Raw genomic sequence first — 20,445 nt, 5'->3', positions numbered from 1 at the left:
CACAATGCTGTGAGGTGACTCCCTTCACAATGCCATATACAGGTGACAGCTTGAGGCCCTTGAGCCTGTAGGGTCCGTTGCAGGGACCCAGCTAGAAGCAGCAGCCCTGAGCTGACTCTTGCACCCAATTCTGTGGCTCCCCAAACTCTACCAGGATCCTCAGATTTCTACTAAGTGTCACCACACATCTTCATTCCACAAGATACCCTGCGTAGGTGTCAAGAAAGCTCAGTGGGTAGAAGAGGTGCCGTCCACAGGCTAATTTGGATTCTCCAAACTAAATCCTAAAGTCTAAACTCTGCTCCGACTGTCAGAAGTAAGAGAACAGAAACAGAGCTCCACACTGTCATCCTCGGCAGCCTGAGGAGTTCTCTTTTGGAGACCTGGACTCAGGTAAAACCAGGACTCGTGGCCTTGACACAGAGGAGTTCAGCACGAGCTGGTATGAAACCGAGTTGGGTTTTATTAATGGCCTTTTATTGTATCCCTCACACCCCAGGGATAAAGACAAAGGGGTTCAGGAAGATAAGATACACCCACGAGCCAATGTGGCTTTCCAAGAGGGAGTCATCAATAAGTGTCTTTGGTATGAGCTAACATTGTTTTTTGGTGGCTTTAAAGTTACATCCCCAAAAGTTTCCACAAACCATTTCCCCCCTTTTCTCTTTCCTTTTGACATGCGAGACTGTAGTCTGGCTGGCTCCAGAGAAGCTATGGATAAAATTATAATCTGATAAAGTAAAACCAGGAGCCTCGAGGGTTATGATGAAGACACGATAGAAACCAGAAAGACAACTTGGGCATAGTGACCCTGGCCAGAATTATTGCAAATGTCCTTGCTTCTGTCCTGGCCAGAGGCCATGAATGACAGACTGGAGCTCTGAGCTCCTACCTCTCTTCTCTTAAATGAGCACCACTGCCCAGACTCTGCATGAGGCTGTGCCTGTAACTCCCGCCCAGACACAGGTTCCTTCTGGTTTTCATGGTGCAAGTGTATAAACCCATCAACCCATCTCCTAAATGACTTGGGAGGGGGTGTCTTTTGAATAGACAACTACACAGTAGTTTTGGAGGCCAACGATGATGGAAACCAGGGCTCTACTGAGGTCCCTTTAAGGGAAATCTATTTCTCCCTGTCAAAAGAATGGACACTGGACAGAGACATAATAACATTAAGGGCTGATGCGTTTGGAGTCTACCTAGTGTCATGCGCAAAGGGCACATTAGCTATGCTTCTCACATTTCCTTGTCTCACCATGGCTTCCCACAGTCAGTACCTTTGCGCAGGATTCCTGGTTGAGGGAGGCTGTTTAGTTCCATCAACAGTTGTACCATGCTGGGGGGGCAGAGGGAGGGGGAGAGGCAGGGTATGGTCTCTTTCACAGCTGTAGAAGAATGGGCACTTCTTCCTGGGTGTTACCTTATTCCTTTGCCCTCCAGATTTATTATTTGCACCAAAAAGCATCCGCTATAAAACTTTCCTTTCCGGTACTCTGTTATTTGAATTGCAAAAACAAGGCAATCCCAGACCATAGCATCGGGTAAAAAAAGGTAAATATGATAGGGTTACAAAGCGACTTCTGCCCGGAATTGATTTGCATAGAGATGCCTGACAGGACCAAGCAAAGATCAGAGGGGCTCCATCATGGAATCTCTTAGTCTTACAGGAAAGCAGAAGTCATGACACACTCATAAACGGGAGGAGGACACCCTCCGCTCTGCGTCCAGGAGCCCATCCATAAACACCGCTCAGAGCACCTTGTGTCAATTCCCTCCTTAAATGCTGTAGAATATTACCTGGAGTTTTGAAAAATGATACGTAGCCGAAGATATTTTTCTGGGGCATTTACATTTTTCCATCATTGTGGAAGTGCTTCAACTGTGAATTTAGAACTGGCTTTCCTTTTTCAGCCATTTCCCACCCACCTTACCAGTTTGCAGGTTTTCAGGGACCGAGTGAGAATTTCTCCGGCCTCCTCAAGGCTGGCTGGCTTTCTAATGCTAATCCTGGCCTTTGACTGCCTTGCCTTTGGTGGGTTCAATGTGGCCCTTCTCTGCCATCTGCCTTATTTACATGTCTATACCACTTTAACTTGGGGTTTGCTTCTTGGACCTGCAAGAGTCACCTTTAACTTCAACTCCTATGGGCCGATTGTCTTCCAGTGGACGTTCATCAAACGGGCCTGATTTCACTGGCTAACAGTGCACCCGGCTCAGATCTCTGCCCAACACTGCGCACAATTTGAATTCATTTCAGGGCCCTTGCGATTTAGTTTGCAGATTTCTCGGGACGCTACGATTTCTTTTTTTACCCATGCTGGTCCGCGCTGATTGAATCACCCGATGTCACTGCAGCCATATCAATCTGGGTGACGCCAGATGTGGAGTGAGACAATCCAGGTCCTGCACCCTTAGTTTCAGTCGGTATCAATTTCACGGTGTAGTTTGGCAATAACACCTCGAGATCCTTCAATCAGTAGGGTTTTGGGGATTGCCCCAGTTCATAATCTGAACATACAAGCGGTCTCATGGGTCCTCCAGGTGGCTTAAAAACTGACCCCATACATGGATCCTGGGCTTTGCCGAAGGACTTTGGCAATCTCTTTGGTGTGTGAAAAGCACGCCCAGCAGAATCCACACATTACTCCTCCCTCCCACAGCCTCCTTATTAGTCAGGTCTTGGCCCAGCGGCTCATCCTCACGCCAACAGCAGGGACCAGCTAACACAACTGAGTTCCTTCAATCAACCCCATGCAACAGAGGAGCTGGTGACAGCTCAGTCAGGTCACATGTTTGCCTCCCAAGCATGAAGGCCTCAATTTGATCCTGGGAGAACCCACATAAAAGCTGGGTGACACCCTTGTAACCGCCACACAAGTAGATGGATGCCTGGGTCTCACTGACTAGCCAGCCTTCCCTAATTAATGCACTCCAGGCTCAGTGAGATGTCTTGTTTCAAAAGTATGGGTGAGGGATAGCAGAGGAACATTTGTAGTACTTTCTGGCTTCCCCACACATGCACACATGAGCACACATATGCATATATATGCACATACGCATATAAACATGTATACGCACATACTAAGATACAACTGACTGGTGCAACTTCACACTGAAGGCACAGCCTGGTGTCCTCTTCTCTAGAAGGAAGTTGTGTCCCCTGTCCAAGGGGATCCTCATACGACATATTCATGTACCTTAAGAAAATGATCCCATGGTTAAAAAACGTGAGTGCAGTGTATAGGACATCTTCTCGCTTACAAGTCAACATACAACTCGTATGTCACAGGTGCTGAGAAGCCTGAGATGAGGTGTATGTGTTTGCCAGGCCACCCACTGGTTAACATAGCATCCTGTTGACACCCAGCGGAAGGTGCCTTGGCATACACTGACTTGGCCTCCCTCACAAACTGTTGCCAGGGCCTTGTCAATATCTACCAAGCCAGCACCCCCATGACACTCTAAATAAGAAACACCAGAGATATTTACACAGCTAGACTGCGCCCTAGACATTTTTGCTTGCCTAGGCCTGAGACGAAGTCCTAAGAGCAGAACTGAAATGGTCTGTAGATGCTATGTCTCTAAATAACAATGAATCCATGTGTGAGAGCCTAATAATAGCATTTGCAGACTAGTGCTGTGAGGCAGCAACAAACAAGCCTGGATTTCCTTTTAACCTCCTTTAATCCATCCTGCCCAATATATAACATCACTAGTTTACAAGTAAGAAAAGCAAAGCTCCACGGATACCCAGATGGTTAAGAACATGCCGATACTGTTCTTGGGGGAGGATCCTGGGTTCCCACACCTACAGTTCACAATCACTTGTGACTCCATCTCTGGGAGATCTGCTGCCCTCTTCTGGCATTCACAGGCACTACACTCACATGCACCACCTCCTTGCTCTCATATGCACATTGTCCTATGTATGTCAGCTGTCAACTTGACATGGTCTGGGGCCATCTGAGGGAGTCTCAAATGAGGAGTTTGCCCAGATTGGATTGGCCTTTAGCCTGAGCTGCAATAAGAAAGCTGGTTGACCCAGCACTCGGGAGGCAGAGGCAGGCGGATCGCTGTGAGTTCGAGGCCAGCCTGGTCTACAAAGCGAGTCCAGGACAGCCAAGGCTACACAGAGAAACCCTGTCTCAAAAAACCAAAAAAAAACCAAAAAAAAAAAAAAAAAGAAAGCTGGTTGAACATAAATCAGAGGATGAGCCATGGTTCATTGTCTCCTCCATGGTTCTTGTCTCTGAGTTTCTGTCAGAAGTTTCTGTCCCAATCAATCTCAATGATGGATGGTGATCTAGAAGTATGAGCCCAATAAACCCTATCTTTCCCAAGTTGCTTTTGGTCATAATTTGATTTTTTTTTTTAACCACAGTAAGAGAAATCAAGCTAGAAAACACATGATTAAAAAATATTTTTTTGTTTTTTATTGAAAGCTACATATGGTCAGACAGCGAGTCACAAAGTATCTCAAGTCTTCTGAGAAGCTTGAGACCTTCTGACTTCTGTGTCTGTGCTCCTAAAGAGCATTACAGGGGGATAAAAACATTACAGGGGGGTGGGGAAACCTGCCTTGAAAGACCAGTACCATGTCTTCCAACCCCCCAATCTTAGGTACAAATAAAGCACTTTGTAAGGGTTACCGTTCCTTGTCAACTTGATGGGATTTAGGACCACTACAGAAACACATGTGCAGCTATGTGTTTCTCCAGAAAGGCTTAACTAAGGAGGGGCCTCTCTCCCGAATGTGGTAGAGTCACAAACTGAACAAAAAAGAGAAAGCAGTTGAGTACTCTCCTTCCCAACAAGAGGCATAATGTGACCAACATCCACCTCATGCTCCTGCCTTCCCTACTGTGCTGAAGTGTGTCCTCAAACTGTCACCAAAAAGAGACCCTTCCTTCCTCCTTCCCTCCCTCCCTACTCCCTCCCTCCTTCCCTCCCTCCCTCCCTCCCTTCCTTCCTTCCTCCTTCCCTCCTTCTCTCCCTCCTTTTCTTTCGTCCTTCTTCCCTTCCTCCCTTCCTTCCTTCCTTCCTTCCTTCCTTCCTTCGCTGTTTCTGGGTATTTTGTCACAGCAATGAAACCAATTACTAACAAGCACTTGAAGAGACCAGCACTGGATCGTACCCGTGTGGACTCAACCTTAGCCTTGTGCCACCTACACTAAACAGCTTTCCTTAATGTTCTGTCATTCTTAGGTTTCTTACTATCAGTAAAGTTATCCACTTAGAGTTCTGTCCAAACAAAATAATAGCAGTGAGGCCCAGGAGCAAGGATTTAGCTTCTAACTGGGACTGAAGTCTTACCATGACATTGTAGACAGGCTTTCCTAAGAGCTCAGACCCCAGCCCATCTCCCAGGTTCTCCAGAATCCCAGCCCCCCACCCCTCCCCGCTGACCCCAACAGCTCCTGTCACTAGAATTAGCTTTCAGAGAATAAAGCACTTGCCCCTTCACAAGATAAGGAGATATTACGCACCATGCAGCTGTTGGCAGTCACAAAGGCAACCCCCCTACCCTCACCCCCCGCCCCCATATATTCCCAGTCATTCTGAAAGCTGTTCCCAGTGTCCTCACTTGAGGAATGACACTCCCCCCATAATGGGAATCTAGTCTTCCTCCCATACTCAGAAGCCTACAGAGCCTCACAGCCTTTACAGGCCACAGAAGCCATTTGGAAGGGCTTGTCTGCCACCTCGTGGCCACTAGGTACACCTGCCCACAGTGAGTAAGAACAAACTGAGCAAATGCTCAATTCAGCTGCTTTTTTGATGTGCCTAGAGAGAAGTGGCCTTCCAGTGTTCTGGCTCCATCTCCTGCTTGAGGGAGGTCGGCATGCTTTGTGGCTAGTGGTAGCTTTTCAAACAGAGTCTCAGGTAGCTTAGATTGGGCTCAAACTTCAGTAGCTGAAGCTGACTGTAAACTGAGCCTCTTCCTACAATTTGTGAATGCTGGAGTTGTAGGTGTGTATCACCACACTTGAGATGAACCCTTTACCAACTGAGGACCATCCCTAGACCCTGAGATGTCATTTTTAAATGACTGGTTCCCCTCCGGGACAACTGCGATGGTTCACTCATTACCACGCCTGGATTTGGAATAATCACGGGAACACACCTGTGGCTGTGGCTGTGGCTGTGCTGGTGTTTCTAGGGAGGCTTAGCTGAGCTATGAAGACCAAGCCTGAAGCTGCACAGCACCATTCCGCGCACTGGGGTCCTGAACTGAGTAGAAGAAAGGAAGCAGGCAGAGCACCAGTCCTCACCAGTGTCTGCTTCCTGCCTGGTGACACCAAGTAACAGCTGCTGCAGATGCCTGCTGCCGCGACTCCCAGCCACTCTGGACTGTGTCCTGGAACTCTGGGCCAAAATAAATCTTTGCTTCTTTCCTTCCTTCAGATGCCTTTGTAGGGCATTTTGACAAAGGCATGAGAAAAGTGTGGCAGCCACACCTGAGCTATTTTTCTATTTTCTCTGTATTGTCTATACTTCAAAGAAAATGACTTGGTGGTTGTACAAAACCTTAGGACTCCCCCCCTCAACCCCCTGGGTGCTCTGTGTACCCCACTAATGCTCCCCTCCCTTCTTCCTTACCTACATTACAAGCAAGCATCCCTAGTTAAATCCCTTCGCAATGAAACGCCTGCGTCCAGCTCTCTGTCGCTGGCCAAGTGGCTTTGGGTACATTTCTTACCCTCTCTACTCTCTGTTTAAACGTATGGAAGAAGGATCTTTTTGGTTTTAGAAAGATTGTAGGAATGAGGAATGAACCAATAATACTCAACAGAGCCTAAGTATGCCCCCCAACACACACACATCCACACCACGAAGTAATAGTTCCGCCTCTAGAATTAGAACGTCCCTTACGTTAGCAATCCGCAGTTTGAAGCTCATGGGGCTATCTGCACACGGTTTTTCTTTTAACAAATGAAATCTGCATGTAATGAAAATGAAATCCGCACGAAATGCAAACTCTAAAATCAAACTTCCAGTTGTCAGGAAGCTGGTAGGAAAATGGAGCCAACCCACACAGTGGCCTCCGAGGCAGCCGGAAGCTGCGCCATGTGCCTTACCTTCTCTCCGCCCGCAGGCTCTCGGCCTCAAGCTTGCGGGGAAGGCTGAATCGCAGCAGCATGTTCTCCTGATAACTGCCCCATCTGGAGGGAATTGCCCCGGTCAAGGTTCCCCTAGTCTCCACCTCTATGGCCCCAATGTGGATGGTGGCACCTCCTGTCTCCGTTGGGACTTCTCCGGAAGCTCTTATGCCCCACAGTGCCCCTTAAAGACCTTCTTCTACTTAACTCCAGGTGGCCGTCTTCCCCTGCGCCTGCGCAGACGCTGGTCTTTTGTGGGCTCCAAGCTTCCTCACCTGTGCTGAGCAGGAGAATCCTCCCACAATAAACCATCAGCTTGCAACTCGTCATCCCAGAGCCTGTTACCCAGAGTGCGCAGCCTCAGATATCTGCTACCTGCTCTCAGTATACGAGCAAGTTACCCTGTGCTTTGTGTGGGTCCTTTCGGTGATCTATGCCTCATCAGAACGAGAAGGCAAGAAAGAGCCTTGCCCTATGCGTGGCCTTATCCTTTAAATAACTTCTGAGTCTGCTGTAGCACACCAGCTACCCTGGCTGTTCCTCAAACTCAACACACAGGCTTCTGCCTCGGGACACTGTCAGATCATCTGCCAGCCTCCATCCCTCACCTCCCTCTTGTCTTCTACACGCCCTGTCACCCCCTCAGTGAGAACCCTATACTTAAAACATGCACGTCTCCACTTAAGTCCAGTCTCCACACCCCGTTCTCACTTCGGCTTTCTCCACAACAGTAGCAGGGCCTGGAACACTGTGTTTTTTCTACATCCGTATAGAAATGCCCATCTTCTCTACCTAAGCTGTCTTCCCGGAGACTGTAGGATTAAGTGGTACAGGGCTGGAGAGACGGCTCGGTGGTTAAGAGCACTGGCTGCTCTTCCAAGAGGTCCTGGGTTCAATTCCCTGCTGGTGAGCAACCATGTATACTGGGTTCTGATACCCACTTCTGGCATGTAGGTGTACATGCAGATAGAGCACTCATATGTAAAATAAATAAATCTTCAAGGAAAAAAACCAGAGTAACTGGTACATAGTAGTGGCTGGCTCCGTGTTGACTGAGTGAGCTACTGGAGGAAGCAGTAGAAACCCAGGTATGGAATGACAAGGCCTGGAACCTTCAGGGACATCACTTAATAGCATCTAAAGTGTTTCTTTTCTTTTGTTTTGTTTTCAATACAGTGTTTCCCTGTGCAGCCTTGGCTGTCCTAAGCTTGTTCTGTAGACCAGGCTGGCCTCAAACTCACAGAGATCAGCCTGCCTCTGCCTCCTGAGTACTGGGATTAAAGGAGTGCACCACCACCACCCAGCTAATGGTTTAGTTTTGTTTTATGTGCACTAGTGTTTTGCTTACAGGCATGCCTGTGTAAGGGTGTTGGGTCCCCTGGAGTTACAGACAGTTGTGAGCTGCTATGTGGGTGCCGGGAATTGAACCTGGGTCCTCTGGAAGAACAGCCTGTGCCACCTCTCCAGGCCCTGACTTGAAAGCAGATGCCATTTATCCTCCTGTCATTTTGGTAAAGTTTATGCAGGACTACATTTGTGGAAGCATCAGATAAAACAACTGCTAACTAAATGTAAAGTATAATTTTTGATTACGCAGAATCCTTCATCAGTGAGCTAATTATTATTTTAATCACGTGCAAGCTACCAGACTTTTTTTTAAAGCAACCTTGTGACATTCAGACACAGAAAACCCTGAAGATGCTTGGATATTTAAATGAAATATAGAAACTTTTATTCCAAAGTCATGCCCAAAATGTACAGTGAAATACATGTCCTTACAGACTTAATAAAAAAAAAGGCCAGTTCTACATTTTAATTTTTACAACAATTTGAAGATCTACTCCCACAAAAAGTCTGATGAAAGATAATACCATTAATTAAAATTTTAAAGGACTTTCCTCTTTACGTAAGGTATATTCTCTCTAAATGCAAAATATTCAAATATAGTCTTAGTATGAAATTGTTCTCAGTTGCTGGAATCCTTGGCAGTTAGTGGAAACGTAGGTCCTCGTGCTGCTTGAAATGAGGTAAGAGGATGAAAACTCAATCCGTTTTCCAGAAGCAGTCTTCAGATGTGTCCCCTCGAGGACCGGGCACCGTGGTCCTTCCTTTCCTGTGGAACACCTCTCTGTTCCCTGCTTACTTAGTATTCTGCACAAAGAAAGGCCGCACCCTGCCATTTAACAGTTCCTAACGTCACAATTCTTTCCAAACAGTTTTAACCATCAAACAGAAGTCTCACCTATGGCAGGTCACTACTTCCTTTAAAGATATTTTAATAAATAAAGTCTATAAGTCTTTTAAAAAGCCCTGAAAGCAAAAGGCAGCAAACTTCCGAAGAGGAGCAGTGACCATTGTTTTGTTTTGTCGGTCACTTCTCTAAAACTTAAAAAAAAATAAAATCCTTGGCTGCGATTTGCTAAGCCCACTGTAAAAATTAAAAGTAGCTCCTAAATGAGATGCCCCAAATGTTAATACGACACAAACAATACAGCACTGTTCTACTGTACAAACACGAGACACTGTACAGTAAAACAAACCCACAGTTGCTGACTGCTGAACTGGATGCTCCACAGTGAGAAGAAAAGCCATTTAAGGAGAAGCCCGCTGCTCCAGCACCCCTTTAATCAGTGCCACTTTCCCCGGAGCTTTTTGTTTTGATTGGGTGATTCACAGCTCTACTGTGCTTTTCACAGCCTTACTTTTTTTTTTTTTTTTTAAACTAGGGAAAGTGTCTCTTCATGTGGCTACTCCGCAGTTTTTACAAAGACTGGAGTTGCCTTCCTCCAGCCAGACGTGGATGCACACCGCTGCGTGTGCTCAAAAATGCTTGCCTGACAGAAACTACGACTTCATGCCAAGTCAACATGAATGCTCTCCGTGGCTGAGGAGTCCGTGCAGGCAGTACTTCAGAATGCTCCAACGGGTTCTCATTGACGTGGCCATTACATTTGGGGAGAACATGGGTGAAATGACACATGTGAACACAGACTAATACAGCGGCCATGTTTTTTTCAGGTTCTTGATGCACATAACATGGAGCTGACAAAACCCTGGTCTGTAACACACTCCTGGAGCTTGATCCTGAGAACCACAGAGTTATCCGTGTGTGTGGTATGTGTTTTGTGTGTGTGTGTGTGTGTGTGTGTGCGCGCCAGCATGCTAAACTGAGCCTTATCCCCAAGCCCTACAACTGGAGCTATGAACAGACAATGGCAAATACCAAACCAGCTCTGAGTTTATCCAACAAGGTTGGACATTCTGGAATTGCCGTCACATTATAGTTAACAAATGCACCTATGAATTCTAAAGCCATCGAAGCTGAAAACTTTGGTATCTCAACAGGAAAGCGCTACTGCACCAATGGGCACCTGCCCAACTTTGAACTATAAAAGTAACTTTTTTCAGTGCAAAAGACAAAAAACAAAACAAAACAAAACCCAAAAACTATTACTATTGATAAATAGCAATGGCACAATAAACACGGAAAATACTTAAAGACAAAATATCCTCAAAGTGTGTTTTCATATAGAAAGTGTAATTCTGTTGCCAGGCGTGGTGGTGCATACCTGTCATCTGAGCACTCAGGAGGCTGAGGCTAGAGGACCACGAGTTCAAGGCCAGCCTGAGCTATATTCAAAAGTAAAAAGTCGTGTTTCTTCTTACAGTAGTAGGGTATGACGGGTTGTTTTGCTCCTCTGGTTGTGAGTCCGGATGTGAAAGTGCTCAACACCCTCTTGTAAACAACATTTCTACAGTTCATCATGTCTCTTCTTAAGTGGCCACTGTGGGTGTTGCAGTACATGCTCTGCAGCCTGAAGGACAAGGTGCATGAATTCTTCCACATCGAAAGAGTAGTTGGTAAACTTCGGGTGTTCCCCCAGCGTCGGATGGTGCCCCTGAAGAAATAAACCAGAGCAAAATCCCAAAGTCACGGAGGGTGTATCTTTTCTACAGACAGGAAATCATTTTACTTTGGCTAAGACAACTATTTTAACTTATACTGTACAACGGAGGCTGGCATAGTTTCAGCTCTATCTACCATCTGTTCTCAGCCACAGATAATCTGCCAAGGAAACGCACAAGCAAACGCAGACAATATGTAGACAACTGTGGCTGTTCCCAATAAAACTTTATTTACAAAAACAATTGGCGGGCCAGATTTGTATCATCAGAGCTACAGTTTGCTGATGGCTTCTATACATAATCTGATGTAAGCTGCTTTAACAAGGTTGAAGCTTTCTCCAATTTGCAAACATAAACTACACTTCAGTATTTGAGAGAAGAAAAGTGCGTCTTTGAGGTTCAACAATGGCTTGTATTTTAATAGCTGGACACCAAACCATTTGACTGAATATTACCTTATAATTTGTCTGTCTGTTTGTTTGTTTGTTTGTTTGTTTGTTTTTTGAGACAGGATTTCTCTGTGTAGCCTTGGCTGTCCTGGACTTGCTTTGTAGACCAGGCTGGCCTCGAACTCACAGCAATCCACCTGGCATGTTACCTTATCTTGAGGAAACACTTTGCTGGCCTTCTGCCAGGTAATGTAGTAGATGCCTCTGAGCCTGGCCAGGTCTAAGTAACAGCGCTGATCTTCACAGTTGTACCTGAGGATACAAGAGTGTCACGACATGAGGCTTTTGTCCAGAGGGTTGCCCAGTGTGTAACATTCTAGGGGGGGAAAATCCACCTCCCAAATATGGTCTTACTAAAGATTTTGTAAATAGCAAAGAAGAGAGATATAATTTTACAAACTGTTCTCAGGGCTATGGGATGTAGGTCTGTGGTAGTGCTGACCTAGCATGCAAAAGGACCCAGGCGAGAGAGCACTGCAAAGACAATTTTAAAGTAATACTGTCAGAATCTTGCCTTAATTTCTAAAGAATAGAGGAAGATCAAGAAGTTGTCACTGCCCTATGCCCTACTGCCTATGAATTGGAGTTTACCCTGTAAGACAGTATCTTTACATATATGGAAAATGGAGTTAGGGAGGTAACACATTCAAGGTTAAGCAGCTGGCTAATGAAGGTGACAAAAATCCCACCTCAGGTCTGATGGGCTCCAGTATCTCACCTACATTCTCCCCCCTCCCTTTCTTCTGTCTTCCATCCTCCCCTCTCTTCCTCTAGGACAAATGAATTAAGACAGGGTTCACAATTACCTTCTACCTCACTGACAGCTTGAGAGTGTTGTGTGGAGCATTGGAAGTTTGTAACAACCATTCGTTCCTTCTCTTTATGGATTCAGCCTTCTCCCTGTCTCTGCCCCATCCAGGCTGGGTAAGCAATCTTGGAGATAGTGCCTCCGCTCTGCCTGCCCTCCCCACCTTGCTCTCTTTCAGCACAGAAATCACACCGATCGCAGGGAGGGAGGCGCTCCCAGTTGAGAGTAAAGAACTCTGAGTAGGGAAACCACAGGATCACATCCTGCAAATGGCACTGAGGCTACGAGGATGGGAGGGAGGCTCCACACATTGAGAGCATCAGCAGACCTGTTGGCTCCAGGCTGCTCTTCTTTCCAGACACCACATCATGCAGTTTGATGGCAGTGTATGAGGGCCGTCGAATGCCCAGATTGAAACTTAGCTTAGCTCAGAACCTGGCGCATAAGCTCTCTGTGAAACGCTGCCACCCGTACTCACAGCTCGAACACAGCAGCCCAGTCTGGAAGGAACAGTAAATGGGTCAGGCCAGCTCCGTGCATGCCGATAAATATGTCCGTGTTGTGCGTGATCCTCAGCTGATCTAAAAACCCGAGTTCCCTGCAATGCCGGGACGATACAAGAAAGGTGAAAGAAAGGGCGAGTTAGTTTATGATCACAGTGACAGTATTTAGACACGCGTGTCACATACCACATCTGTGCTGTTATGACAAGTTCATGTGCACCTTAATAACTTCATTCATTCTTCGATAACTTACCTTGTTCTCTAAATACAAACTTTTATTTGTTTTTCAAGGGAACATTAGTAATAAAACCATGACACATGATATCAACATAATTATGAAATTAGATATAATCCAGATAAAAGGCACATAATACTATCAAGCTAAGATCCTAGCAGGAAGCCCACTCTCCTCAATTCCTGGAAAAGAAAAATGAGCAAGTGCTAAAGAGATATTAGGGTATCCCAAGCTGAAAACCACTTCCCTTAAGTAATAAAAGAGCTTTTAAAAACAAGGTGCTGGAGAGATGGCCCAGTAGTTCAGAGCCACTGGCTGCTCTTCCAGAGATTTTAGGTTCAATTCTCTACAACCACACAGCAGTCTACAACCATCCATAACTTCAGGGCTGGAGGACTCAAAAGTCCCTCCGGGGCCCTCTCAGTCATAGCATACATGCGGTATGCAGGCATACAAGCAGGCAAAATACCCATAGACATAAAATAAAATAACAACTTTTAAAAATAGGATAAATTATGTGACGTGAGAACTCGAGGTCACACCCCAGGATGATCTCAGATGCCACAAGCCACTGTCAGCCTTCGCAGGAGACTAAGATTCCACAGCTCTTTAAAGCCAAGGTACCAGTGAAGTGGGAGGATGGAAAACCACGTGTGTGGGTGGGGAGGAGCTAGTGTCTGGAGATGAAACTAAGAAAGGCAACAGCAAAGGAGACACCAGCAGCCATCAGTCTGTGTGTGTGTGCTTCATTCTACAGAGCGCATTACAAAATTGGGAGAGGCAGGCATATGTCAATGGCTCATAAAAGGTCACTTACAAGCTGGCCAGTTGCAGCACACTCCTTTAATCTCAACTCAGAAAAAGGAAGAGGATCTTTCTGTGTGTCTCATAACAGGGAAACATGTCTGTTTGTCCAGGAATGTGAACTGGTGCCAAGGCAAGGATGGTGTGATGACTACTTTTTTCTTTTTTTCTCTTTGAGACAGGTTCTCTCTGTGTTAGCCTTGGCTGTCCTGGAGTGGCTTTGTAGGCCAGGCTGGCCTTGAACTCACAGAGATCTGCCTGCCTCTGCCTCCGGAATGCTAGGATTAAAGACATGCACCGCCACATGCCAGCTGGGGAGGCACCTGTGGACTGGCAATCACAGATGCCATTGCTAATCAGTTATTTATGACCACCTTAGGCTGACAAGGTGTAGATCCATTGTCCGGGCTTCGCCAGAAGAATGCTCAGACAGCCTTGAAAGCAGGCAGTGGCCCATCATCAGAGGTGCCTCTCTGGCTCCTTCAGGTTGACGCCAGGCCTCCATCTTGGCCACACATGTCCGCCTGTGCCAATGGGAAAGCTCACCACAGCACAGTGTACTATGTAAAACAGAGGAGCTTTGCCTCCTCAGAGCATGGCTGCATGTGTAAGGTGAGAGAAAGCCAGGCCTTAACATGCAGTGACTGTCTGACAGCTTCACTTATTTCCACTCCAAGATCCTCAACACAAGAGGCATGTGTGTGTGTGTGTGTGTGTGTGTGTGTGTGTGTTTAATATAGAACAAACCCTATCAACAGTCATACATTTAGATTGTGATCATGGGTAGGTGAGGGATAGAAGGAAAACTTTATTTTTCCTTCGTGTCTTTTCTTTTGAGCTTTCTTTGTGAATTTTTAAAATTAGACTTATTGATTCTATTTTACCTGCGTGTTTGGCCTGCATGTATGTGCACCGTGTGTGTGTGTTTGGTGCCCCCTAGAGGTCAGAAAAGGCCACTGGAGCCTTTGGAACCGAAGCAAACATCTGGCTTACTACCATGTGGGTGCTGGGAACCAAGCCTGGCTTCTCTGCAAAAGCAGCAAGTGCTCTTAACTACTGACCATATCTCCAGCCCGTTTTGATTTTTCTTATACTCTTATATTTCTCTTCTACACAGAGCATATACTGCCATTACAATGTGACTATTCTCAAGCCAACAGGAACCACCTAGACAGCAGTGAGAGGCACGTTCTCTTTCTAAGGCTTTTGGTTGAGCCAGCATTTAAAAATAAGTATGAATTTTTATAGGTTGTTGGGTTTTGTTTTATTTTTTAATTCATGCCTTTGAAGTTGAAACTCATTATCTAACAAGATAAATTAGGCCATATATATATATATATATGTGTGTGTGTGTGTGTGTGTGTGTGTGTGTGTGTGTGTGTATGTGTGTGTATGTATAAGTGTGTACATGTATACATTTGCGTATGTGGATATATGTATGTATATATGTGTGTTCATGTTAAAATTTATTATCAGCTGATCACTTTTAAAAATTCAGAAATTTCAAAAAAATATGGATTTATTATTTCTCAAAAATAAAATAAAATTATGCCTCAGAAAGCTCAACAGCCCCCAGAACCTGAGGCCCTTGCCGCCCCCATTTTGTTTAATGACAGTGTCTGAGTATCACCTCTTAGTCTACAAGGGCCAAGCATATCCATTGCAAAAATGCTATATGGCCACCAGTGAGCAGCTCAGTCTAGACATGAGGCCACCGCCACCCAGCCCCTGGCTTACCTGTACTTGTAATCAACCACCCGGACTTCAAATGTGGACACTGTTTTCAGTGCGTTTACCAACTGAAAAAAAAAAAAAAAGAACACATAAAATTATTCTTCCTTCCTTTCTGCTTCTCTTTATGAATCCTAAAGTTTGTTTTTTAAATTAAAATTTGTTGTGTGTGTGTGTGTGTGTGTGTGTGTGTGTGTGTGTGTGTTGCTGACATTTCTCTATAAATCAGGGAAGCAAGACTCAAAAGGGCAAATGGCCTGCCTAAACACATATAACAAGTAAGAGGCTGAACTTGGACCCGAACTTTCGTCTTCTGGCTACAGGTCCAGGGCTTGGCCTGGTTTCCCATTACCACCTCTCTTGGTAGAGGCTTTTTGGAGCATATTGGTAAGCTGTGACCTTCTGATCAAGCTCACCATGGGAGTCTTGTATGGCTCCTATCTTCTCAGGTAGATGGTGGCTACAACCGGGCCACCCCCAGGGGAAGCAGACCTCTTAATGCCTCTTTACAAACAGAAAAAAAATGGAATTTCTTGAAGAAATTTCCCATGTGTCAGAGTACACTCACCTGTGTTGGTGCACACAGAAGCGAGAGGACTTCAGGTGTATTTCTCTATGACTTTTCACTTCCTTGTATTTAATTTGTGGTGTGTGTGTGTGTGTGTGTGTGTGTGTGTGTGTGTGTATGTATGTGTGTGTGTGTGTGTGTGTGTTGTACATGTCACTGTGGCTGTGCGAACATGTACCTGAAAGTGTGCACATGTTTGGAGGCCCAAGGTCAATACCAGGTATCTTTCCTTCGTGGTTCTTCACCTCTATTCTCTGGGACAGATTCTCTCCCTGAACCAGAAGCCCACCAGTTTTACTAGACTGGTGGGTCAGTGAGCTTTGGGATCCACCTGCCTCCGCTGCCCACCACACCTCCCAGTCTCCATGTGGAGAATGTTACCATACTTGACTTTTGTATGTGGGCTCCGGGGAGCCACACTCAGGTCCTCATGCCTGCCCTGCAGGTACTTTGTAGACTGAGCCATTTTTCCTAGTCCCTTCTCCTCTGTAATATTCTGAGACAGGCTCTCTCACTGAACCCAAAGCTTGCCATTTTGGCTAGGCTGGCTGTCAAGTGAACTCCTGGGATCTGAACGTCGCTGTTCCCCAATATTGGAGTTATAAGCACATGCAGCCATCCATGCCTGCCTTTTATGTCACCGCTGGGGGTTTGAACTCAGGTCCTCTTGCTTTCGTAGCAAGCCCTCTTACCCACTGAGCCACTCTCCAGCCCCTATGCCTGGGTCTGGTATGTGGGTTCTGAGGATCAAATTCAGGTCCTCTTGCTCGTAGAGCAAGCACTTTACCCACTGAGCTATCTTCCCAACTCCTACAGTTTCTTTTTTTTTTTTTTTTTTTTGCAGATAAAAATTTGTATGTATTGCATATCGTTCATGCTTATTATTTTAGACCTTGTTTGAATTCTAATGCTAACCCTATCTCTTTAATTCATCACCCTATTTCCTGATCATTTCAGAGCAAGTGGGTGCTTTGAGGATGCTCCAGACACTGTGCTGAGATGGCTCTGTCCATCCATTGTCTCATTCAAACAAATCACTAGGACATTGGGCCCCATCCTTTGAAAAAGGATGGCAGAAAAAAAATTCTATTTCTGTGTAATTTCTAAAATCATTTTTGGCTCTTATTCTGGCAGACAGAAGGTAACAGAGCACAAGTAACACAGTGTCAAAGCTGCACCATGATTTTGCAAGTCCTTTGCATCTCTGTAGCCTGACACTGAAATGGTTTCCATCTCTACTAGGCAGTGCTACAAAACAAGAGCATCATCAATGGTTACGGAAAGCATTGATCTGGGCGGGAGGTATTAGCAGTGGTAGGCTTGTTTCAATCCCTGGCACAGGAAGACAGGGAGAGAGGGAGAGTGGGAGGGAGGGAGGCGGGGAGGGAGGGAGGGAGGGAGGGAGGGAGGGAGGGAGGGAGGGAGCGGGAGAGGGAACCAAATCTTCCGGCCACGGCCATGCAATCTCTCTTCTTAAGCAGTGTATCCTAATCGAATTGTTGAATGCAATCCATTTTGTCCACATGTATGAACAACTACACGACATACGTGCAGTCACAAGACGGAAGTTTCCCTCTACAAACAGCCACCTTTGCCCCCAGGAGAGAACTAATTAGGCAGCATGACTCTTCGTCATTTAATGAGGTGGATTCACATCAAAGGAATCTCATGTGTCCGAGAGTCCTGGAGTGTGCCCTTTTCTAATTTCCAACCGCACATCATTATCTCCACAAACCTTGCCTCAGGGCACGTTTGCAGTAACCGTCTTTCAGCCAGACCACCGGGGAGCTGGGCTGTATTCCTAGCGCTCATGAGGCAGCAGGACTGTGAGTTCATGACCAGCCAGGCCTACATAGTGAACTCAAGGTAAGCCTGGGCTGTACACACACCCGAGTATTATTCTCTGTTCACTAACAAAGTGCAGTCAAGTCCTGTTGTCCCTGTCACACATACCTTTTGGGACCCATATTCTGACTTTTTTTTTTTTTTTGAGACAGGGTTTCTCTGTGTAGCCTTGACTGTCTTGGACTCACTTTGTAGACCAGGCTGGCCTCAAACTCATAGCGACCCACCTGCCTATGCTTCCCAAGTGCTGGGAATAAAGGCGTGCGCCACCACCGCCCGGCCCATATTCTGTCTTGAAGGAAGAGCTGAATGCTAGGTTCTCTTGGCCTTGCCACTGGGAGCTGACTCACTGATCTCACCTCAAAGGAACAGTATCTGTGCAGAATCTGCCCATAGGTTCTCAAAGTCTCGGGCCTGCACCGTAGCAGGAGCTAGCACTGGACCTTTCCCTGAACTCCTTCCCACTGGCTTGATGCTGTCCCCTGACCTGCCCCGTTCCGATGGCCTTGGCTCAAGGGGGTACACTCAAGCTCTTCTTGCATTTCTCTGTTGTGACAGAGGACAACAGTGAAGAACAGTCCCAGGTCCAGGCTCCCTTGATTATCTATCTGCCTAAGTATGAGGCTGGATGCAACGTATAACCTTATGCTGCTGAGTACATAAGAAATGAAGTGGATGTCCAGGAGCAGCTTCTCAGACATGCAGCCATTCAAGTGGATGGAAGCTCTTTCAATTGTATGTGTTGCTGGGTGCTACAGCAATACAAATAACACCAATTGTCTCTCAGAAGGCATGCTTGCGTGTTGTTACCCGTTTGCCTGGAGGGAGAATTTGCAGCCTCCTGTTGCAGTCCAGACAAGACTCACTTTTGTTTGGTTTTGGTTTTGCCCGTATTCTGCCTAGAGCTGGTGCAGTTGAACATTTACAACAGAGCAGATCTGGATGGGGTGGGAGAATGGAGACGCTAAAAGCCGGTAGCTGCAGCAGGCACAGACCATTATGTATCTCTAGGAAACCAATAGTTTCAAATAAAGACTTCTAATGCAATTTGAAAAAAAAAAAACACAGCACACTGGCCATGGAAGGGAGAGTCATTATGATAATATGAAAAGTTTGTACCAAAACACTAACCTCATTTTGGTTCAGTATTTTTCGGTATTCTGTGCTGCGCGTAAGAATGGTAACACGAACTTTCCCATCCTGTGGTTAAAAAAAAAAAAAGGAACCCAGAGAAGTGAAACTCACTAAGGATGTACTTACATAATGGTGAATATTAGTCATTATTTCAGGAAATAAAAACATACCTATGTTACAAGAAAATATAGATTTACCAATGGAATATTACTCTACTATACAAAAGGACAAAACATGTCATTTACTGCCGCTTGGAGGGAAATGGAAGGCATTATGTTAACGTAAGTCAGGCACAGTGCCAGCCGGTGTCTGTTTCCCCCTGAGGGAGCCTGGCTCTTGCCCACCTAACTGGACTGGAGAGAGGGAAGCTTAGCCAGGTGCTGGTGAGTGCAGGCAGGTGAGCGGGCAATGAACTCATCTGGGAATAGCTTCAGAGAACTGGTTCAGTTTACTGGTGTGGAGTAATTATGCCCCTGGGGAGATGGGCAGGGTGTCTGGGGCAAGGTTTGTATGGCCCTGTACCAGTGGCCAGGGCTGGGGTGTTGCCCTGAGTATGCGTCATCTGCATTAGGGCAGGGACACACACACACACACACATACACACACATACACATGCACACAAGCACGGACACATGCACGCATGAACATACATGCACGTGCACACATACACACACATGCACACACACGAGGGGCATGGCAGAGAGGGCATGAAAGTCAAATAAGGCATGAAGCCTGATAACTGTCAGGGTAATCAATTCTTACAAGGGTTGACGGTGGAGGAGCTAGCTTTATGGTGCCAGGTCGGGAGGGCGGAGGTAGCCAGCTGCTGCAGTCCTTGTGTTTGAAGCTCCCTCAACCCTTCCTACACTACCCTGAACCCTCATGGTCCCACAGCACAGAAACACACACACTGCACATTCTCCCTCAGAGACAGAAGCTAATGGAGCTGATCTCATGGATGTAAACAACAGAATACTGGAGAATTGCCAGAAAAGTAGAGAATAGACTACAGCAGTAGTTCCCAGCCTTCCTAACGCTGTGACCCCTTAACACAGTCCCTCACGTTGTGGTGACCCCCAATCACAAAATTAGTTTCACTGTTACTTCATAATTGTAATTTTGCTACTGTTATGAGTCATAATGTAAATATCTGTGTTTTCCAACGATCTTAAACAACTTCCATGAGAGAGTTGTTTAGCCCCCAAAGGGGTCACACCCCACAGGCTGAGACCCACAGGACTAGTACATAGTGGACACTGGGAAGGATGGCTGGAAGGAAATGAACGGGGTGGTTACTAGATACACATTACAGATACAGGAGGATCGAGGTCTGCTGTCAATATCACCGTAGCCTTAGCAGGC

At 46.1% G+C, this 20,445-nt stretch overlaps 1 protein-coding gene across 5 annotated transcripts in view; it reads right to left on the bottom strand.

Annotated features, from left to right (window-relative positions):
- Positions 1 to 8,810: 8,810 nt before the first annotated feature.
- EOGT (EGF domain specific O-linked N-acetylglucosamine transferase) overlaps positions 8,811 to 20,445 on the bottom strand; it is a 36,475-nt gene continuing 24,840 nt past the window's right edge. For all 5 annotated transcript variants that reach the window (XM_084766534.1, XM_084766536.1, XM_084766535.1 and 2 more), the window contains 5 exons: positions 19,081 to 19,149; positions 15,543 to 15,604; positions 12,742 to 12,861; positions 11,605 to 11,707; positions 8,811 to 10,999 (listed from right to left, as the gene is read on the bottom strand). In XM_084766534.1, the coding sequence (XP_084622660.1) occupies positions 10,853 to 10,999; positions 11,605 to 11,707; positions 12,742 to 12,861; positions 15,543 to 15,604; positions 19,081 to 19,149 (501 nt within the window). In that variant the 3' untranslated portion in view covers positions 8,811 to 10,852. The remainder of the gene's footprint in view (positions 11,000 to 11,604; positions 11,708 to 12,741; positions 12,862 to 15,542; positions 15,605 to 19,080; positions 19,150 to 20,445) is intronic.

Source organism: Acomys minous (assembly GCF_964271855.1).
Source record: "Acomys minous genome assembly, chromosome: 17".
Taxonomy (NCBI): Eukaryota; Metazoa; Chordata; class Mammalia; order Rodentia; family Muridae; genus Acomys; species Acomys minous.
The sequence above is the reverse complement of the archived record's forward strand: the minus strand, read 5'-3'. Positions and strand labels throughout refer to the sequence as shown.